Source organism: Carcharhinus amblyrhynchos, unplaced genomic scaffold, assembly GCF_965287045.1.
Source record: "Carcharhinus amblyrhynchos unplaced genomic scaffold, sCarAmb.v2.hapA chromosome_218, whole genome shotgun sequence".
In the NCBI taxonomy this organism is placed as follows: domain Eukaryota; kingdom Metazoa; phylum Chordata; class Chondrichthyes; order Carcharhiniformes; family Carcharhinidae; genus Carcharhinus; species Carcharhinus amblyrhynchos.
Window position 1 is genome coordinate 182,650 of NW_027649958.1, and position 20,208 is coordinate 202,857.

Genomic DNA, 20,208 nt, shown 5'->3' on the forward strand with positions numbered 1-20,208 from the left:
TCCCTCTACACTGTCCCCCCATCAAACACTCCCAGGACAGGTACAACACGGGGTTAGATACAGAGTAAAGCTCCCTCTACACTGTCCCCCCATCAAACACTCCCAGGACAGGTACAGCACGGGGTTAGATACAGAGTAAAGCTCCCTCTACACTGTCCCCATCAAACACTCCCAGGACAGGTACAGCACGGGGTTAGATACAGAGTAAAGCTCCCTCTACACTGTCCCCATCAAACACTCCCAGGACAGGGACAGCATGGGGTTAGATACAGAGTAAAGCTCCCTCTACACTGTCCCCATCAAACACTCCCAGGACAGGTACAGCACGGGGTTAGATACAGAGTAAAGCTCCCTCTACACTGTCCCCCCATCAAACACTCCCAGGACAGGTACAGCACGGGGTTAGATACAGAGTAAAGCTCCCTCTACACTGTCCCCCATCAAACACTCCCAGGATAGGTACAGCACGGGGTTAGATACAGAGTAAAGCTCCCTCTACACTGTCCCCCCATCAAACACTCCCAGGACAGGTACAGCACGGGGTTAGATACAGAGTAAAGCTCCCTCTACACTGTCCCCCCATCAAACACTCCCAGGACAGGTACAACACGGGGTTAGATACAGAGTAAAGCTCCCTCTACACTGTCCCCCCATCAAACACTCCCAGGACAGGTACAGCACGGGGTTAGATACAGAGTAAAGCTCCCTCTACACTGTCCCCATCAAACACTCCCAGGACAGGTACAGCACGGGGTTAGATACAGAGTAAAGCTCCCTCTACACTGTCCCCATCAAACACTCCCAGGACAGGTACAGCACGGGGTTAGATACAGAGTAAAGCTCCCTCTACACTGTCCCCATCAAACACTCCCAGGACAGGTACAGCACGGGGTTAGATACAGAGTAAAGCTCCCTCTACACTGTCCCCCCATCGAACACTCCCAGGACAGGTACAGCACGGGGTTAGATACAGAGTAAAGCTCCCTCTACACTGTCCCCCCATCAAACACTCCCAGGACAGGTACAGCACGGGGTTAGATACAGAGTAAAGCTCCCTCTACACTGTCCCCCCATCAAACACTCCCAGGACAGGTACAGCACGGGGTTAGATACAGAGTAAAGCTCCCTCTACACTGTCCCCATCAAACACTCCCAGCACAGGTACAGCGTAGGTTTGGCACGGAGCTGATCTCATGGCCAGGATGTGCTGAGTTTTGGTTTTCGAGGCTGCTTGTTTTTAACGTGTGGTTTTGTTATGTGGGCGATGGGAAGGTAGTGGTTTCAGATGAACAATAGCACTCGCTTTCACGCCCATTACGGAGTGCAGCGGAAGTTCCCGAAGTTTGCTTCCAGCTCCTGCCTGACTCAAACCATCTCTGCCTGGGGGTGGGAACAGTACCAGGGAGAATGTGAGTGAGGTCTGTGGTGACGCAAGTGGGTCCAGTGACCCTGGGTGTGGGAGGTTCCAGAACTAGGCTGAGTACACCTGCTCACAGGGACAGGAACAGGCCATTCAGCCCCTTCTCCAGCCTGTTACACAGGGACAGGAGGAGGCCATTCAGCCCCTTCTCCAGCCTGTTACACAGGAACAGGAGGAGGCCATTCAGCCCCTTCTCCAGCCTGTTACACAGGGAACAGGAGGAGGCCATTCAGCCCCTTCTCCAGCCTGTTACACAGGAACAGGAGGAGACCATTCAGCCCCTTCTCCAGCCTGTTACACAGGGACAGGAGGAGGCCATTCAGCCCCTTCTCCAGCCTGTTACACGGGGACAGGAGGAGGCCATTCAGCCCCTTCTCCAGCCTGTTACACAGGGACAGGAGGAGGCCATTCAGCCCCTTCTCCAGCCTGTTTCACAGGAACAGGAGGAGGCCATTCAGCCCCTTCTCCAGCCTGTTACACGGGAACAGGAGGAGGCCATTCAGCCCCTTCTCCAGCCTGTTACACGGGAACGGGAGGAGGCCATTCAGCCCCTTCTCCAGCCTGTTACACAGGAACGGGAGGAGGCCATTCAGCCCCTTCTCCAGCCTGTTACACAGGAACAGGAGGCCATTCAGCCCCTTCTCCAGCCTGTTACACAGGGACAGGAGGAGGCCATTCAGCCCCTTCTCCAGCCTGTTACACAGGGACAGGAGGAGGCCATTCAGCCCCTTCTCCAGCCTGTTACACAGGGACAGGAGGAGGCCATTCAGCCCCTTCTCCAGCCTGTTACACAGGGACAGGAGGAGGCCATTCAGCCCCTTCTCCAGCCTGTTACACAGCAACAGGAGGAGGCCATTCAGCCCCTTCTCCAGCCTGTTACACAGGAACAGGATGAGGCCATTCAGCCCCTTCTCCAGCCTGTTACACAGGAACAGGAGGAGGCCATTCAGCCCCTTCTCCAGCCTGTTACACAGGAACAGGAGGAGGCCATTCAGCCCCTTCTCCAGCCTGTTACACAGAAACAGGAGGAGGCCATTCAGCCCCTTCTCCAGCCTGTTACACAGGAACAGGAGGAGGCCATTCAGCCCCTTCTCCAGCCTGTTACACAGGAACAGGAGGAGGCCATTCAGCCCCTTCTCCAGCCTGTTTCACAGGAAGAGGAGGAGGCCATTCAGCCCCTTCTCCAGCCTGTTTCACAGGAAGAGGAGGAGGCCATTCAGCCCCTTCTCCAGCCTGTTACACGGGAACAGGAGGAGGCCATTCAGCCCCTTCTCCAGCCTGTTACACGGGAACGGGAGGAGGCCATTCAGCCCCTTCTCCAGCCTGTTACACAGGAACGGGAGGAGGCCATTCAGCCCCTTCTCCAGCCTGTTACACAGGAACAGGAGGCCATTCAGCCCCTTCTCCAGCCTGTTACACAGGAACAGGAGGAGGCCATTCAGCCCCTTCTCCAGCCTGTTACACAGGGACAGGAGGAGGCCATTCAGCCCCTTCTCCAGCCTGTTACACAGGGACAGGAGGAGGCCATTCAGCCCCTTCTCCAGCCTGTTACACAGGGACAGGAGGAGGCCATTCAGCCCCTTCTCCAGCCTGTTACACAGGGACAGGAGGAGGCCATTCAGCCCCTTCTCCAGCCTGTTACACAGGGACAGGAGGAGGCCATTCAGCCCCTTCTCCAGCCTGTTACACAGGAACAGGAGGAGGCCATTCAGCCCCTTCTCCAGCCTGTTACACAGGAACAGGAGGAGGCCATTCAGCCCCTTCTCCAGCTGTTACACAGGGACTGGAGGAGGCCATTCTGCCCCTTCTCCAGCCTGTTACACAGGGACAGGAGGAGGCCATTCAGCCCCTTCTCCAGCCTGTTACACAGGAACAGGAGGAGGCCATTCAGCCCCTTCTCCAGCCTGTTACACAGGAACAGGAGGAGGCCATTCAGCCCCTTCTCCAGCCTGTTACACAGGGACAGGAGGAGGCCATTTAGCCCCTTCTCCAGCCTGTTACACAGGAACAGGAGGAGACCATTCAGCCCCTTCTCCAGCCTGTTACACAGGGACAGGAGGAGGCCATTCAATAGGTGCAAGTTTGTGAGCATGTGTCAGCGTGTGCCTACTTGTGTGCACGTGTTCGACTGAATGTGTGTGTGGGTGTTTGAGAATTTGTGTGTGTGTGTGTGTCAATGTGTGTTAGTGTGAGTGTGTAACTGTATGTGTCTGATAGTGTGTGCATGTGTATATGTGTGTGCTTGTATGAATGTTTTGTGTCTTTGTGTGTTTATATGAGCTTCAGTGTCTGTGTGAGCATCAGTGTGCTTGTGTGGGCGTTTTTGTGTGTGTGTGTACGAGTGTGACCATCTGTGGGGGTGTGTGTTTGTGTGTGTGTGTGTGTGTATGCGAATATCTGTGTGTGTGACAGTGTGCGAGTGTGTGTGTGTGTGCGCATGAGTGTGATTGTGTGTGTCAGTGTGCATGTCAATGTGTGTGTGTGTTTCAGTGTTTGTGTGCGTGTGTGTTGTGTGTCAGTGTGTGTATGTGTGTGTGAGCCTGTGTGTGTCAGTATGTGAGAGTGTGTGTGCCAGTATGTGAGAGTGTGTGTGTGCCAGTGTGAGTCTGTGTGTGTCAGTGTGTGTGTCAGTGTGTGTCAGTATGTAAAAGTGTGTGTGTGTTTCAGTGTTTGTCAGTGTGTGTGTGTGTGTGTGTGTGTGTGAGTGTTTGTGTGTGTGTCAATGTGAGTGTGTGTGTGTGTGTGTGTCAATGTGAGTGTGTGTGTGTGTGTGTGTGTGTGTGAGTGTTTGTGTGTGTGTCAATGTGAGTGTGTGTGTGTGTGTGAGTGTTTGTGTGTGTGTCAATGTGAGTGTGTGTGTGTGTGTGTGTGTGTGTGTGAGTGTTTGTGTGTGTGTCAATGTGAGTGTGTGTGTGTGTGTGAGTGTTTGTGTGTGTGTCAATGTGAGTGTGTGTGTGTGTGTGTGTGTGTGAGTGTTTGTGTGTGTGTCAATGTGTGTGTGTGTGTGTGTGTGTGTGTGTGAGTGTGTGTGTCAAACACAGTTCACCAATAACAGACAGTGGAATGGCTGGATAATATTAAATGAGCCTGGAAACAAGGGGAACATTTTGCCATAGGAAGCATTGATAGGAATAATGAATGTATTCATTTCTATTTGAGTGAGATACACAGGAATACAAACCATTCTGTGTTGGTATCACAGGTCCTGAAAAACAAAATGAGACATTCCATGAGGCTGAGTCTTGGGAGGTATGATTGAAACATCAGTTTTATCTCCATGTACAGTGTGATCAGACAAGGCTCTGTGTGAAACACACACACCCACAACTTACTGAGTCCCAGAGACAATCCCCAATCCATAAACCCCATCAGTGAGAGAGCGCTGTGCAAGGCCACTACTGAGGGAGTGCTGCACTGTCAGAGGGTCAGTGCTGAGGGAGTGCCGCACTGTCAGAGGGTCAGTACTGAGGGAGTGCTGCACTGTCAGAGGGTCAGTGCTGAGGGAGTGCTGCACTGTCAGAGGGTCAGTGCTGAGGGAGTGCTGCACTGTCAGAGGGTCAGTACTGAGGGAGTGCCGCACTGTCAGAGGCTCAGTGCTGAGGGAGTGCTGCACTGTCAGAGGGTCAGTGCTGAGGGAGTGCTGCACTGTCAGAGGGTCAGTGCTGAGGGAGAGCTGCACTGTCAGAGGGTCAGTACTGAGGGAGCGCCGCACTGTCAGAGGGTCAGTGCTGAGGGAGTGCCGCACTGTCAGAGGGTCAGTGCTGAGGGAGTGCCGCACTGTCAGAGGGTCAGTGCTGAGGGAGTGCTGCATTGTCAGAGGGTCAGTGCTGAGGGAGTGCCGCACTGTCAGAGGGTCAGTACTGAGGGAGTGCCGCACTGTCAGAGGGTCAGTGCTGAGGGAGTGCCGCACTGTCAGAGGGTCAGTGCTGAGGGAGTGCCGCACTGTCAGAGGGTCAGTGCTGAGGGAGTGCTGCACTGTCAGAGGGTCAGTACTGAGGGAGTGCCGCACTGTCAGAGGGTCAGTACTGAGGGAGTGCCGCACTGTCAGAGGGTCAGTGCTGAGGGAGTGCTGCACTGTCAGAGGGTCAGTGCTGAGGGAGTGCCGCACTGTCAGAGGGTCAGTGCTGAGGGAGTGCTGCACTGTCAGAGGGTCAGTGCTGAGGGAGTGCTGCACTGTCAGAGGGTCAGTACTGAGGGAGTGCTGCACTGTCAGAGGGTCAGTACTGAGGGAGTGCCGCACTGTCAGAGGGTCAGTACTGAGGGAGTGCCGCACTGTCAGAGTGTCAGTACTGAGGGAGTGCCGCACTGTCAGAGGGTCAGTGCTGAGGGAGTGCCGCACTGTCAGTGGGTCAGTGCTGAGGGAGTGCCGCACTGTCAGACGGTCAGTACTGAGGGAGTGCTGCACTGTCAGAGGGTCAGTACTGAGGGAGTGCTGCACTGTCAGAGGGTCAGTGCTGAGGGAGTGCCGCACTGTCAGAGGGTCAGTGCTGAGGGAGTGCCGCACTGTCAGAGGGTCAGTGCTGAGGGAGTGCTGCACTGTCAGAGGGTCAGTACTGAGGGAGTGCTGCACTGTCAGAGGGTCAGTGCTGAGGGAGTGCTGCACTGTCAGAGGGTCAGTACTGAGGGAGTGCCGCACTGTCAGAGGGTCAGTGCTGAGGGAGTGCCGCACTGTCAGAGGGTCAGTGCTGAGGGAGTGCAGCACTGTCAGAGGGTCAGTACTGAGGGAGTGCCGCACTGTCAGAGGGTCAGTGCTGAGGGAGTGCCGCACTGTCAGAGGGTCAGTACTGAGGGAGTGCCGCACTGTCAGAGGGTCAGTGCTGAGGGAGTGCCGCACTGTCAGAGGGTCAGTGCTGAGGGAGTGCCGCACTGTCAGAGGGTCAGTACTGAGGGAGTGCTGCACTGTCAGAGGGTCAGTACTGAGGGAGTGCTGTACTGTCAGAGGGTCAGTACTGAGGGAGTGCTGTACTGTCAGAGGGTCAGTGCTGAGGGAGTGCCGCACTGTCAGAGGGTCAGTGCTGAGGGAGTGCTGTACTGTCAGAGGGTCAGTGCTGAGGGAGTGCCGCACTGTCAGAGGGTCAGTGCTGAGGGAGTGCCGCACTGTCAGAGGGTCAGTGCTGAGGGAGTGCCACACTGTCAGAGGGTCAGTGCTGAGGGAGTGCCACACTGTCAGAGGGTCAGTGCTGAGGGAGTGCCGCACTGTCAGAGGGTCAGTGCTGAGGGAGTGCTGTACTGTCAGAGGGTCAGTGCTGAGGGAGTGCCGCACTGTCAGAGGGTCAGTGCTGAGGGAGTGCCGCACTGTCAGAGGGTCAGTGCTGAGGGAGTGCCACACTGTCAGAGGGTCAGTGCTGAGGGAGTGCCGCACTGTCAGAGGGTCAGTACTGAGGGAGTGCTGTACTGTCAGAGGGTCAGTGCTGAGGGAGTGCCGCACTGTCAGAGGGTCAGTGCTGAGGGAGTGCCGCACTGTCAGAGGGTCAGTGCTGAGGGAGTGCCGCACTGTCAGAGGGTCAGTGCTGAGGGAGTGCCACACTGTCAGAGGGTCAGTGCTGAGGGAGTGCCGCACTGTCAGAGGGTCAGTGCTGAGGGAGTGCCGCACTGTCAGAGGGTCAGTGCTGAGGGAGTGCTGCACTGTCAGAGGGTCAGTACTGAGAGAGTGCCGCACTGTCAGAGGGTCAGTGCTGAGGGAGTGCCGCACTGTCAGAGGGTCAGTGCTGAGGGAGTGCCGCACTGTCAGAGGGTCAGTGCTGAGGGAGTGCCACACTGTCAGAGGGTCAGTGCTGAGGGAGTGCCGCACTGTCAGAGGGTCAGTGCTGAGGGAGTGCCGCACTGTCAGAGGGTCAGTGCTGAGGGAGTGTTGCACTGTCAGAGGGTCAGAGCTGAGGAAGTGTGTGTGTCAGGGTGTGTGTGAGTGTGTCTGTCAGTGTATGTGTGTGTGTGTGTGTGTGTGTGTGTGTGTGTGTGTGTGTGTGTGTGTGTGTGTGTGTGTGTGAGTGTGTGTGTGTCAAACACAGTTCACCAATAACAGACAGTGGAATGGCTGGATAATATTAAATGAGCCTGGAAACAAGGGGAACATTTTGCCATAGGAAGCATTGATAGGAATAATGAATGTATTCATTTCTATTTGAGTGAGATACACAGGAATACAAACCATTCTGTGTTGGTATCACAGGTCCTGAAAAACAAAATGAGACATTCCGTGAGGCTGAGTCTTGGGAGGTATGATTGAAACATCAGTTTTATCTCCATGTACAGTGTGATCAGACAAGGCTCTGTGTGAAACACACACACCCACAACTTACTGAGTCCCAGAGACAATCCCCAATCCATAAACCCCATCAGTGAGAGAGCGCTGTGCAAGGCCACTACTGAGGGAGTGCTGCACTGTCAGAGGGTCAGTGCTGAGGGAGTGCTGCACTGCCAGAGGGTCAGTACTGAGGGAGTGCTGCACTGTCAGAGGGTCAGTGCTGAGGGAGTGCTGCACTGTCAGAGGGTCAGTGCTGAGGGAGTGCCGCACTGTCAGAGGGTCAGTGCTAAGGGAGTGCTGCACTGTCAGAGGGTCAGTGCTGAGGGAGTGCTGCACTGTCAGAGGGTCAGTACTGAGGGAGTGCCGCACTGTCAGAGGGTCAGTGCTAAGGGAGTGCCGCACTGTCAGAGGGTCAGTGCTAAGGGAGTGCTGCACTGTCAGAGGGTCAGTACTGAGGGAGTGCCGCACTGTCAGAGGGTCAGTGCTGAGGGAGTGCTGATCATCCAGGTTAGATTCTGTGACTAAGTGAGATACTGTGAAATAGGTGCTGACCTTCACTGTGATGTGAGAGAGGGGCTCACTTACCATTAATGGAATTCACTCCACAGATTAACACTGAAATGAAAGAGATTATCCAGTTAAACAGGTGCAGCATGTTGCCTCAGCAATAATAAAGCACACACACAGTACAAAACAGGCCCACAGGCCAAAGGGCAATCAGGTGAATGAGCCTGTCGCATCTTCCCCCTGCTGAGATAACTGGAGGCAGTTCCCAAACTTGCAGGGACACTGAGTGATCTCAGAGTCATGCTACCTCTCAATTACGGCCACTCTCATTTCATTACTTTATCTCACATTTCCGTCTCAGCCTTGGATTAGGGGGCAGTGCAGTGGTTAGCACTGCTGCCTCACAGCACCGGGGATCCCGGTTCAATTCCGGCCCAGGTCACTGTCTGTGTGGTGTTTGCACGTTCTCCTCGTGTCTCTGTGGGTTTCCTCCGGATGCTCCAGTTTTCTCCCACACTCTAAAGATGTGCAGGTTAGGAGGATTGACCATGCTAAATTATCCCTTAGTGTCCAGAGATGTGTGGGTTAGGTAGATTGGCCATGCTAAATTGACCCTTAGTGTCCAGAGATGTGCAGGTTAGGTGGATTGACCATGCTAAATTGACCCTTAGTGTCTAAAGATGTGCGGGTTAAGTGGATTGGCCATGCTAAATTACCCCTTAGTGTCCAGAGATGTGCGGGTTAGGTGGATTGGCCGTGCTAAATTGACCCTTAGTGTCCAGAGATGTGTGGGTTAGGTGGATTGGCCATGCTAAATTGCCCCTTAGTGTCCAAAGATGTGTGGGTTAGGTGGATTGGCCATGCTAAATTGACCCTTAGTGTCTAAAGATGTGCGGGTTAAGTGGATTGGCCATGCTAAATTACCCCTTAGTGTCCAGAGATGTGTAGGTTAGGGTGGATTGACCATGCTAAATTGACCCTTAGTGTCCAGAGATGTGCGGGTTAGGGTGGATTGGCCATGCTAAATTGACCCTTAGTGTCCAGAGATGTGCGGGTTAGATGGATTGGCCATGCTAAATTACCCCTTAGTGTCCAGAGATGTGTAGGTTAGGGTGGATTGACCATGCTAAATTGACCCTTAGTGTCCAGAGATGTGCGGGTTAGGTGGATTGACCATGCTAAATTGACCCTTAGTGTCCAGAGATGTGCGGGTTAGGTGGATTGACCATGCTAAATTGACCCTTAGTGTCCAGAGATGTGTGGGTTAGGTGGATTGACCATGCTAAATTGCCCCTTAGTGTCCAGAGATGTGCGGGTTAGGTAGATTGGCCGTGCTAAATTGTCCCTTAGTGTCCAGAGATGTGCGGGTTAGGTGGATTGGCCATGCTAAATTGACCCTTAGTGTCCAGAGATGTGCGGGTTAGGTAGATTGGCCATGCTAAATTACCCCTTAGTGTCCAGAGATGTGCGGGTTAGGAGGATTGGCCATGCTAAATTGACCCTTAGTGTCATCTAACCTGCACACCTTTGGATTGTGGGAGAAAACCGAAACACCCGGCGATAACCTACAGGGAGAATGTGCAGACTCCGCACAGACAGACTCCCAAAACCCTGGCACTGTGACGCAGCAGTGCCCATACATCTTACCCCTGTAAATTGTTTCTACTGAAGGAATCATCTGATACCCTCTTGAATGCCCGGATGAACCTGCCTCTACCGCACTTCCCGGCAGCATTTTCCAGCCACTCACTGTGGATAAAGCTTCCTCTCACATCACATTTGCTTTTTTTGTAAATCACTTTCAGCCTGGGCCCCCCTCACCCTTGATTATTTTAGAAGCAGGAAGATTATCTCCTGCTCTGCTCTGCTCTGCTGTCCTCATGATTTGGAGCAGCCGTCTCAAATTAGCAAGACAAATCTTCATCAAACTTCACACTCGGGATACTAGGACAGGTCGTCAGAAGGTTGGTCAGAGAGATTGGTCTTAATGAGTGTCTGAATGAAAGAGAGAGAGAAAGCCAATGACAGAACGATTAAAATCAGTAGTGGGGCTGCTGTGGAGAGCAGAATGGAAGGGGTGTAGAGATTCCGGAGGAGATCGCAGAGATAGAGGGGAGCTTGGAGGGGTTTGAACAGTGGGATAAGTGTTTTAAAATCAAAAAATTTAGGGGTAAGGATTTGACGACCAGTGCAGCTGGAGTACTGTGTGCAGTTTTGGGCGCCGCACCTGCGCAAGGATATTTTGGCCCTGGAGGGAGTGCAGAGGAGGTTTACTAGGCTGATACCGGAGTTGAGGGGGTTGAGCTATGAGGAGAGGCTGAATAAACTAGGCTTGTACTCGTTAGAGTTTAGAAGAATGAGGGGAGATCTCATTGAGACGTATAAGATGATGAATGGGATGGATAGGATAGAGGTGGAGAGACTCTTCCCGCTCAGAAAGGACAGTAGGACTAGGGGGCACAGCCTCAAGATAAAGGGGGGGGTGGTTTAGAACGGAGTTGAGGAGGAACTTCTTCACTCAAAGGGTGGTGAATCTCTGGAATTCTCTGCCCGTTGAAGTGGTGGAGGCTGCCTCGCTAAATATTTTTAAGACGCGGGTTGATGGGTTTTTGATAAGAGAGGGGATTAAGGGTTATGGGGAGAGGGCGGGAAAGTGGAACTGAGCCACGACAGATCAGCCATGATCTTATTGAATGGCGGGGCAGGCTTGAAGGGCTGGATGGCCTACTCCTGCTCCTATTTCTTATGTTCTTATATTCTAATATCTCCGGAGTGTCGAGTTTCATTTAACGATGATTCGCTTTGTATGAGGCACCTTGTTAATTCGAGAAAGACATTCAAAATCATGATACGGGGGAGGGAGGATCGAGTAGAGAGGGAGAAACGGTCCCCGCTTGTAAAGGGATCGCGAACGAGAGGGCAAAGATTGAAAGTGATTCGCAAAATAATCACTTGCTCTGACCAAGACCGCAAGAAATTACAAACGGTCGTGAACGAAGCTCAGTCCACCACACAAACCAGCCTCCCATCCATTGACTCCGTCTACACTTCCCGCTGGGGAAAGCAGCCAGCATAATTAAAGACCCCACGCACCCCGGACATTCTCTCTTCCACTTATTCCGTCAGGAAAAAGATACAAAAGTCTGAGGACACACATCAACCAACTCCAGAACAGCTTCTTCCCTGCTGCTGTCAGACTTTTGACTGGACGTATCATAATAATTTGATTTGATTTATTATTGTCACATGTGTTGGGATACAGTGAAAAGTATTGTTTTTTGCGCGCTATACTGACAAAGCATACCGTTCGTAGAGAAGGAAAGAAGAGAGTGCAGAATGTAGTATTACAGTCATAGCTAGGGTATAGAGAAAGAGCAACTTAGTGCGAGGTAGGTCCACTCAAAAGTTGGTTGAGTCGGTTGGTACGTGACCTTTTGTTTCTTTGTCTCAACAGAAGAAGGTGGAAAAGAGAACGTCCGGGGTGCGTGGGGTCCTTAATTATGCTGGCTACTTTCCCGAGCGGGAAGTGTAGACAGAGTTAATAGATGGGAGGCTGGTTTGTGTGATGGATTGGGTTCCATTATGACCCTTTGTACTTTCTTGCTGATCTTTCTCTACACCCTAGCGATTCTGCATTCTCTGCTTTCCTTCCCTACGAACGTATGTTTTGTTTGTATAGCACGCAAGAAACAATACTTCTCACTGTTTGCTAATAAATGTAACAATAATACATCAAACCAGTTGAAAGCAATGCATTGCACACAGTGAATAAAAAGAAAAATACTGCCCTCAGCCCAATGACTGTGGGCGGTACGGTGTAACAGTGGTTAGCACTGCCACCTCACAGCACCAGGGACCCAGGTATGATTCTTGGCTCGGGTCACTGTCTGTGCAGAGACTGCACATTCTCCCCGTGTCGGCGTGGGTTTCCTCCGGGTGCGCTGGTTTCCTCGCATGGTCAGAAAGACGTGCTAGTTAGGTGTGTTGACCCGAACAGGCGTCCGAGTGTGCTGACGAGGGGATTTCACCGTTACTTCATTGCAGTGTTAATGTAAGCCTCACTTGTGATTAATAAATAAACTTTTAGCACCTTGCCTTCCACTCAAGCACTTTCCAGCGTTCTGGACTCGACGCTGAGTTCAGTCGTTTCAGAGCGTAACCTCTGCTCTGTTTTTCCTTTGCTCTGTACAGGTTTCCATTTCCTAGCTAGCAGCATTTTCTGTTTCAAACATATGAACGTTCAGCCCCTCAAACGTCATTGAATGAGCACTTAGCCTGATAGTAAACCCAAGACTGCATTCCGCCCGTTGTCAATAACCTTTCATCCATCCCCCGACCGTTCGTCAAGAACCTCTCTCGCTCTGCCTTAAAAATATCCACAGACTCTGCTTCCCCTGCCTTTTGGGGAAGAACGTTCCAGAGACCCAGCCCTCCTCTGAGAGAAAAAAAATTCCCCCACCTCCGTCTCCAACTGGCGGCCCCTTATTTTTAAACAGTGACGCCAAGTTTTACATCCTTCCACAAGAGAAACATCCTCTCCACCTCCACTCCGTCAATAAATACCCCCTCAGGATCTTCAAGGTTTCTTTGTTTCTGGCCACAACTCCATTTTCTCCATCCCAGAAGAGTCAGACCAACATTTCCTTTCCCTGACACAGTAAGACCACCACCCGAGGCAGATTGGGGGGGGGGTGAGGGAGGTGAGGGGGGAGGGAGTGCGCGCCATCGATTGGCCCAGCCAAAAGGCCACTGACATTTAGCTGCAGCAGAAACCCCGCCGCCTCCCCCCCCCCCCCAACTCTTCCGTTGTTCATTCTCTCCCAACTTTCACCCTGTCAGTCCTTGTCCCAAGGCACCCACCCACCCACCGCCCACTGACTCGAAAGCTTAACCTTTTCCGAAAGGTCAGAAAAGGTCACGGGCTGCAACGTTAACTTATTTTCTCTTTTTCGCTCTCCGTGCTTTTCCTCTGCCTGAACCGTGCCAATTCTCCCTTCCCCATCAACAACCCCCCCCCCCCCCCGAGCATTTTCCATTTTCCGTCCAAGATTTCAGTATTATGGGGTTTTTTATTTTGGTTACCTGTGCGATGTTGCCTGCCGTAGCCCGAGTCCATTCGGCCCCCCTCTTATGTGTGTTCCCACTCTTTTGAAAGAGCGATTCGCTGAGTTCAATCAAGGCAGGAACAGAAGGGGACCATTCTGCCCCTTCGATCCGTCTGCCGTTCACTGAGATCAGGACTGATCTGTAACCTGGCTAACCCATTATTTGGGGCGGCCTGGTGGCACAGTGATTAGCCTCACAGTGCCAGGGACCCCGGTTCAGTTCCCGGCTTGGCTCACTGTCCCTGTGGAGTCTGCATGTTCTCCCCGTGTCTGCATGGGTTTCCTCTGGATGCTCCAGTTTCCTCCCACTGTCTGAAAAACGTGCTGGTTAGGGTCACTGACCCAAACAGGCGCTGGACTGTGGTGACTAGGGGATTTTCACAGTCACTTTATCGCAGGGTTAATGTAAGCCTTGCTTGTGACTAATAAATAAATAACCTGCAAAAAAGTGCCCCTTAGTGTCCAAAGATGTGTAGGTTAGGTGGATTGGCCATGCTAAATTACCCCTTAGTGCCTAAAGATGTGTAGGTTAGGTGGATTGGCCATGCTAAATTGCCCCTTAGTGTCCAAAGATGTGTAGGTTAGGTGGATTGGCCATGCTAAATTGTCCCTTAGTGCCTAAAGATGTGTAGGTTAGGTGGATTGGCCATGCTAAATTGTCCCTTAGTGTCCAAAGATGTGTAGGTTAGGTGGATTGGCCATGCTAAATTGTCCCTTAGTGTCCAAAGATGTGTAGGTTAGGTGGATTGGCCATGCTAAATTGTCCCTTAGTGTCCAAAAATGTGTAGGTTAGGTGGATTGGCCATGCTAAATTGTCCCTTAGTGTCCAAAAATGTGTAGGTTAGGTGGATTGGCCATGCTAAATTGCCCCTTAGTGTCCAAAGATGTGTAGGTTAGGTGGATTGGCCATGCTAAATTGCCCCTTAGTGTCTAAAGATGTGTAGGTTAGGTGGATTGGCCATGCTAAATTGCCCCTTAGTGTCCAAAGATGTGTAGGTTAGGTGGATTGGCCATGCTAAATTGCCCCTTAGTGTCCAAAGATGTGTAGGTTAGGTGGATTGGCCATGCTAAATTGTCCCTTAGTGTCCAAAGATGTGTAGGTTAGGTGGATTGACCATGCTAAATTGTCCCTTAGTATCCAAAGATGTGCAGGTTAGGTGGATTGGCCATGCTAAATTGTCCCTTAGTGTCCAAAGATGTGTAGGTTAGGTGGATTGGCCATGCTAAATTGTCCCTTAGTGTCCAAAGATGTGTAGGTTAGGTGGATTGGCCATGCTAAATTGTCCCTTAGTGCCTAAAGATGTGTAGGTTAGGTAGATTGGCCATACTAAATTGTCCCTTAGTGTCCAAAGATGTGTAGGTTAGGTGGATTGGCCATGCTAAATTGTCCCTTAGTGTCCAAAGATGTGCAGGTTAGGGTGGATTGGCCATGCTAAATTGCCCCTTAGTGCCTAAAGATGTGTAGGTTAGGTGGATTGGCCATGCTAAATTGCCCCTTAGTGTCCAAGGATATGTCAGTCAGAGAGATCGGTGGGGTAAATCTGTGGGTTTACAGGGATAGAGTCTGGGTAGGATACTCTGTCGGAGAGTCAGTGGAGACTCGCTGGGTTGAATGGCCTCTTTCTGCACTGTAGGGATTCTGTGATTCACGTCTCAAAATCTGTGATCGAATCATCCTGCTGCTTGTTAAAGAGGTTAATGTATAAGCCTAGTTTGTGTAAATTATTCTCCTCTCTGCCAATCTTTTCAAATTGGGGCGAGCTCCCTCTGTTCACCCCCTCTGCCTTCGCTCTGCTGAAACATCCCTCTCTTCAAACTCTCGCTCATGCGGCTAAGAAAGGGTTTCACTTTCCCCTCATTGATGTTCCTGCCCACCGTACAGGCACAGTGACACAGGCGTCTGCTGATTTTTGATGTTGAAGACTGGGGCACCTTCCAAAGCCCAGGGCTACGTACTGTGGGAGGCACTAACACAGCCAGCACAGAGCCGTGAGGGGAAGAGGTGGCCGTCTAAGATATTTCAAACACAGTGAACCGAGGGGAGCAGAATACAATGCCAGCACGGTGGTTAGCGCTGCTGCCTCACAGCGCCAGGGACCCTGGTTCAATTCCCAGCCTTGGTTCTCCGTCTGTGTGGAGTTTGCACATTCTCCCTGTGTCTGCGTGGGTTTCCTCCGGGTTCTCCAGTCTCCTCCCACAGTCTGAAAGACGTACTGGTTAGGTGCATTGACCATGCTAAATTCCCCTTCAAAGTTGGAGTGTGGAGACTAGGGGATTTTCGCAGTAACTTAATTGCAGCGTTAATGTAAGCCTACTTGTTTTTTCTATTCATTCAGGGGACATGGGCGTCGCTGGTGGGCCAGCATTTATTGCCCATCCTGAGGGCAGTTAATAGTCAACCACATTGCTGTGGCTCTGGAGTCTCATGTAGGCCAGACCGGGGTAAGGACGGCAGATTTCCTTCCCTAAAGGAACCAGATGGGTTTTTTCAACAATCGACAATGTGTCATCAGTAGATTCTTAATTCCAGATATTATTTTATTGAATTCAAATTCCACCTTCTGCCGTGGCAGGATTCGAACCCAGGTCCCCAGAACATTAGCTCAGTTTCTGGATTAATAGTCTAGTGTTAAATACCACGAGGCCATCACCTCCCTGTGTGACACGAAACCTTCTCTCGGTTCGGCTATCTCACTGAATGTATACAGTGAATATTACACGTGTCTCTGTGATACCTCGGAGTGCGACTATTTCTATGGGCGGCAGCCTTTAAAATAACACTGTAAGCAGCATTGTAAAATGTCTGAAACATTTCCTTTACTGAACTGAAGCCTCTTGCAATGTTACTAGGCATTTATGAAGAGCCTGAATGTTATTACTTTTTCATGCTGGCCATTTTGGAATCTATTTATTTATTTATTAGTTTCACAAGCAAAGCTTACATTAACACTGCAGTGAAGTTACTGAAAATCCCCTGTTCAGGTACACTGAGGGAGGATTTAGCACGGCCAATACACCTAACCCGAATGCAGGAGGAAACCCACACAGACACGGGAGAATGTGCAAACTCCTCACAGGCAGTGACCCAAGCCGAGAATCGAACCCGGGTCCCTGGCACTGAGAGGCAGCGCTGCTAACCGTTACTGGCTGGAGGCTGAGAACAGCAACACAGCAGCTAAACTGTGCACGGCAAAATGGAGGATGGTGGTTTAGTGGTAAAGTTGCTAGACCAGTATGATTCAGAGAATCATAGAGTTATACAGCAGAGGAAAAGGCCCTTTGTCCCACCGTGTGTATGACGGTCAAAGACAAACCACCCACTAATCCCGGTTCCCAGCACCTGCTCCATAGCCCTGTCTGCCTTGCAATATGCAATATGCCTTAAATACTTGTCAAACGTTACAGGGTCTGTGCCTCCACCATCCTTTCAGGCGGTGAGTTCCAGACTCCATCACCCTCTGGGTGGTAAAGTATTTCCTCACATCCCCTCTAAACCTCCTGCCCCTTACCTTAGATCTCTCCCCCTGGTTATTGACCCGTCTACCAAGGGGAAAGTTTTCAATCTATCTGCGCCTCTCATAATTTTATACACCTCTGTCGTGTACCCCCAAGTCGTCTCTGCTGTAAGGAAAATAACCCTAATCTATTCAATCTCTCTTCATATCTAAAACTCTCCAGTCTAGGCAACATCCTGGTAAATTTCCTGTGTACCCTTTCCATTGCTATCATATCCCTCCTGTAATGTGGATGCCAGAACTGTAAACAATACTCTAGCTGTGGCCTAACCAGTGTTTTATATAGTTCCAGCATAACTTCCCTGCTTTTAAACTCAGCTGATAAGGTAAGTATACCACGCCTTCTGAAACACTTCATCCCCCTGTCCTGCTACCTTAATGGATTGGTGTACATACACACCAAGGTCCCTCTGATCCTCAGTGCTTCACAGCACCCATTCTCTTGTCTTGTTTGTCCTACCCAAATACATCACCTCACAATTACTTGGATTGAATTCCATTTGCCACTGATCAGCCCATTTCTCTCCTCATAGGATTACAGAATCCCTACAGTGCAGAAAGAGGCCATTTGGTCCATCGAGTCTGCACCAGCCACAATCCCAACCAGGCCCTATCCCCTTTACCTGCTAACCCTCTAACCCACACATCTCAGGACACTAAGGGGCAATTTTTAGCATGGTCAATGCACCTAACCTACACATAAGAACATAAGAAATAGGAGCAGGAGTAGGCCATCTGGCCCTTTGAGCCTGCCCCGCCATTCAATAAGATCATGGCTGATCTGTCGTGGCTCAGTTCCACATTCCCACCCTCTCCCCATAACCCTTAATCCCCTCGCTTATCAAAAACCCATCAACCCGCGTCTTAAAAATATTTAGCGAGGCAGCCTCCACCACTTCAACGGGCAGAGAATTCCAGAGATTCACCACCCTTTGAGTGAAGAAGTTCCTCCTCAACTCCGTTCTAAACCGCCTCCCCTTTATCTTGAGGCTGTGCCCCCTAGTCCTACTGTCTTTTTTGAGCGGGAAGAGTCTCTCCACCTCTATCCTATCCATCCCATTCATCATCTTATACGTCTCAATGAGATCTCCCCTCATTCTTCTAAACTCTAACGAGTACAAGCCTAGTTTATTCAGCCTCTCCTCATAGCTCAACCCCCTCAACTCCGGTATCAGCCTAGTAAACCTCCTCTGCACTCCCTCCAAGGCCAAAATATCCTTGCGTAAGTGCGGCGACCAAAACTGCACACAGTACTCCAGCTGCGGCCTCACCAATGCCCTATACAGCTGCAGCAAGACCTCCCTACTTTTATATTCAATCTTTGGACTGTGGGAGGAGCACCCGGAGGAAACCCACACAGACACGAGGAGAATGTGCAAACTCCACACAGACAGTGACCCGAGCCGGGAATCGAATCCAGCTCCCGGCAGCTGGGAAGCAACAGTGCTAACCCACTGTGCTACTGTGGCTCCTCTCTCCTGTAATCGAAGGCTTACTCCCCACTGTTTACACTCTATTAGAGGTTGGCCCATCGCTAGACTATTAATCCAGAAACTCAGCTAACGTTCTGGGGAGCCAGATTCAAATCCAGCCACGGCAGACGGTGGAATTTGAATTCAATAAAAAATATCCGGAATTAAGAATTTACTGATGACCCATTGTCGGAAAAACCCATCTGCTTCCTTTAGGGAAGGAAATCTGCCGTCCTTACCCCGGTCTGGCCTACATGTGACTCCAAAGCCACAGCAATGTGGGGAACTCTCAGCTGTCTTCAGGCAACTCGGGATGGGCAATGCTGGCCACCCAGCGATGACCATGTCCCACAGGGAATAAAACTTCTGTAAAAAATCATCCGTGAACTTGCTGATCAACCCTCCCACATTCGAGTCTAAATCATTTATTTAAACCACGTTTCGGGTCTTGTTCTGGGCCTGATACAGGTTTGAATCTGACCCACACGAGACTATAGGGCATTGGTGAGGCCGCAGCTGGAGTACTGTGTGCAGTTTTGGGCGCCGCACTTACGCAAGGATATTTTGGCCCTGGAGGGAGTGCAGAGGAGGTTTACTAGGCTGATACCGGAGTTGAGGGGGTTGAGCTATGAGGAGAGGCTGAATAAACTGGGCTTGTACTCGTTAGAGTTTAGAAGAATGAGGGGAGATCTCATTGAGACGTATAAGATGATGAATGGGATGGATAGGATAGAGGTGGAGAGGCTCTTCCTGCTCAGAAAGGACAGTAGGACTAGGGGGCACAGCCTCAAGATAAAGGGGGGGCAGTTTAGAACGGAGTTGAGGAGGAACTTCTTCACTCAAAGGGTGGTGAATCTCTGGAATTCTCTGCCCGTTGAAGTGGTGGAGGCTGCCTCGCTAAATATTTTTAAGACGCGGGTTGATGGGTTTTTGATAAGCGAGGGGATTAAGGGTTATGGGGAGAGGGCGGGAATGTGGAACTGAGCCACGACAGATCAGCCATGATCTTATTGAATGGCGGGGCAGGCTCGAAGGGCTAGATGGCCTACTCCTGCTCCTATTTCTTATGTTCTTATGTTCTTAACTGCCCCTCCAAAATGGCTGAGCAAGCCGCTTAACTTTAAGGGGCAATTAGGCATCAAAGGCTGGGCCTTGCCCACAGCGCACGTATCCTCATGGAAGATTAAAGAGAGGAGAGAAAGCAGAAACATCCTGGAGCACTGTGCCCCAATTTATGGGCACCGCACAGATACCAAGGACTAGGTGTATCAGGCGACTGGCCAGAATGGAACCAGGGGCCGAGGCATTTCCCTTCGTGTGGAGAAGGTTGGGAGGAGGTTTGGTGGAAGCATTCAAAATTAGGAGGGATCTTCATAGAACTGTACAGTGCAGAAAAAGGCCATTCAGCCCATTGAGAGGGCACCGACAGCAATCGTATTCAGGCCTTATTTCTGGGATCACGTGTATTTACCCCAGCTAATCCCCCTGACAGTAAGGGGCACTTTGTCATGGCCAACCCACCAAACCCGCACATCTTTAGAGTGTGGGAGGAAACTGGAGCACCCGGAGGAAACCCATGCAGACATGGGGAGAATGTGCAAACTCCACACAGACCGTGACCCAAGGCTGGAATTGAACCCAGGTCCCTGGCGCTATGAGGCAGCGGTGCTCACCACTGTGCCGCTGTACCACCCTGGCATCTCAGGTGTCCTGGTTAACAGTTACCCCTCCATCGACGTCTCAGATGAGACCCATTATCCAGCCGTTCCTTTGATTTGATTTATTATTGTCATATGTGTTTGCAGACAGTGAGAAGTATTGTTTCTTGCGCGCTATACAGACAAAGTATACTGTTCATAGAGAAGGAAAGGAGAGAATGCAGAATGTAGTGTTACAGTCATAGCTAGGGTGTAGAGAAAGATCAGCTTGCGGGACCCTTTGCTGT

At 51.1% G+C, this 20,208-nt stretch overlaps 1 protein-coding gene across 1 annotated transcript in view; it reads right to left on the minus strand.

Annotated features, from left to right (window-relative positions):
* The window catches only part of LOC145338888 (CD5 antigen-like), a 58,585-nt gene extending 45,298 nt beyond the window's left edge, over positions 1-13,287 (minus strand). The window contains exon 1 of the mRNA XM_080183289.1: positions 13,254-13,287. Within this exon, the coding sequence (XP_080039415.1) occupies positions 13,254-13,287 (34 nt within the window). The remainder of the gene's footprint in view (positions 1-13,253) is intronic.
* Between the last annotated feature and the right edge of the window lie 6,921 nt (positions 13,288-20,208).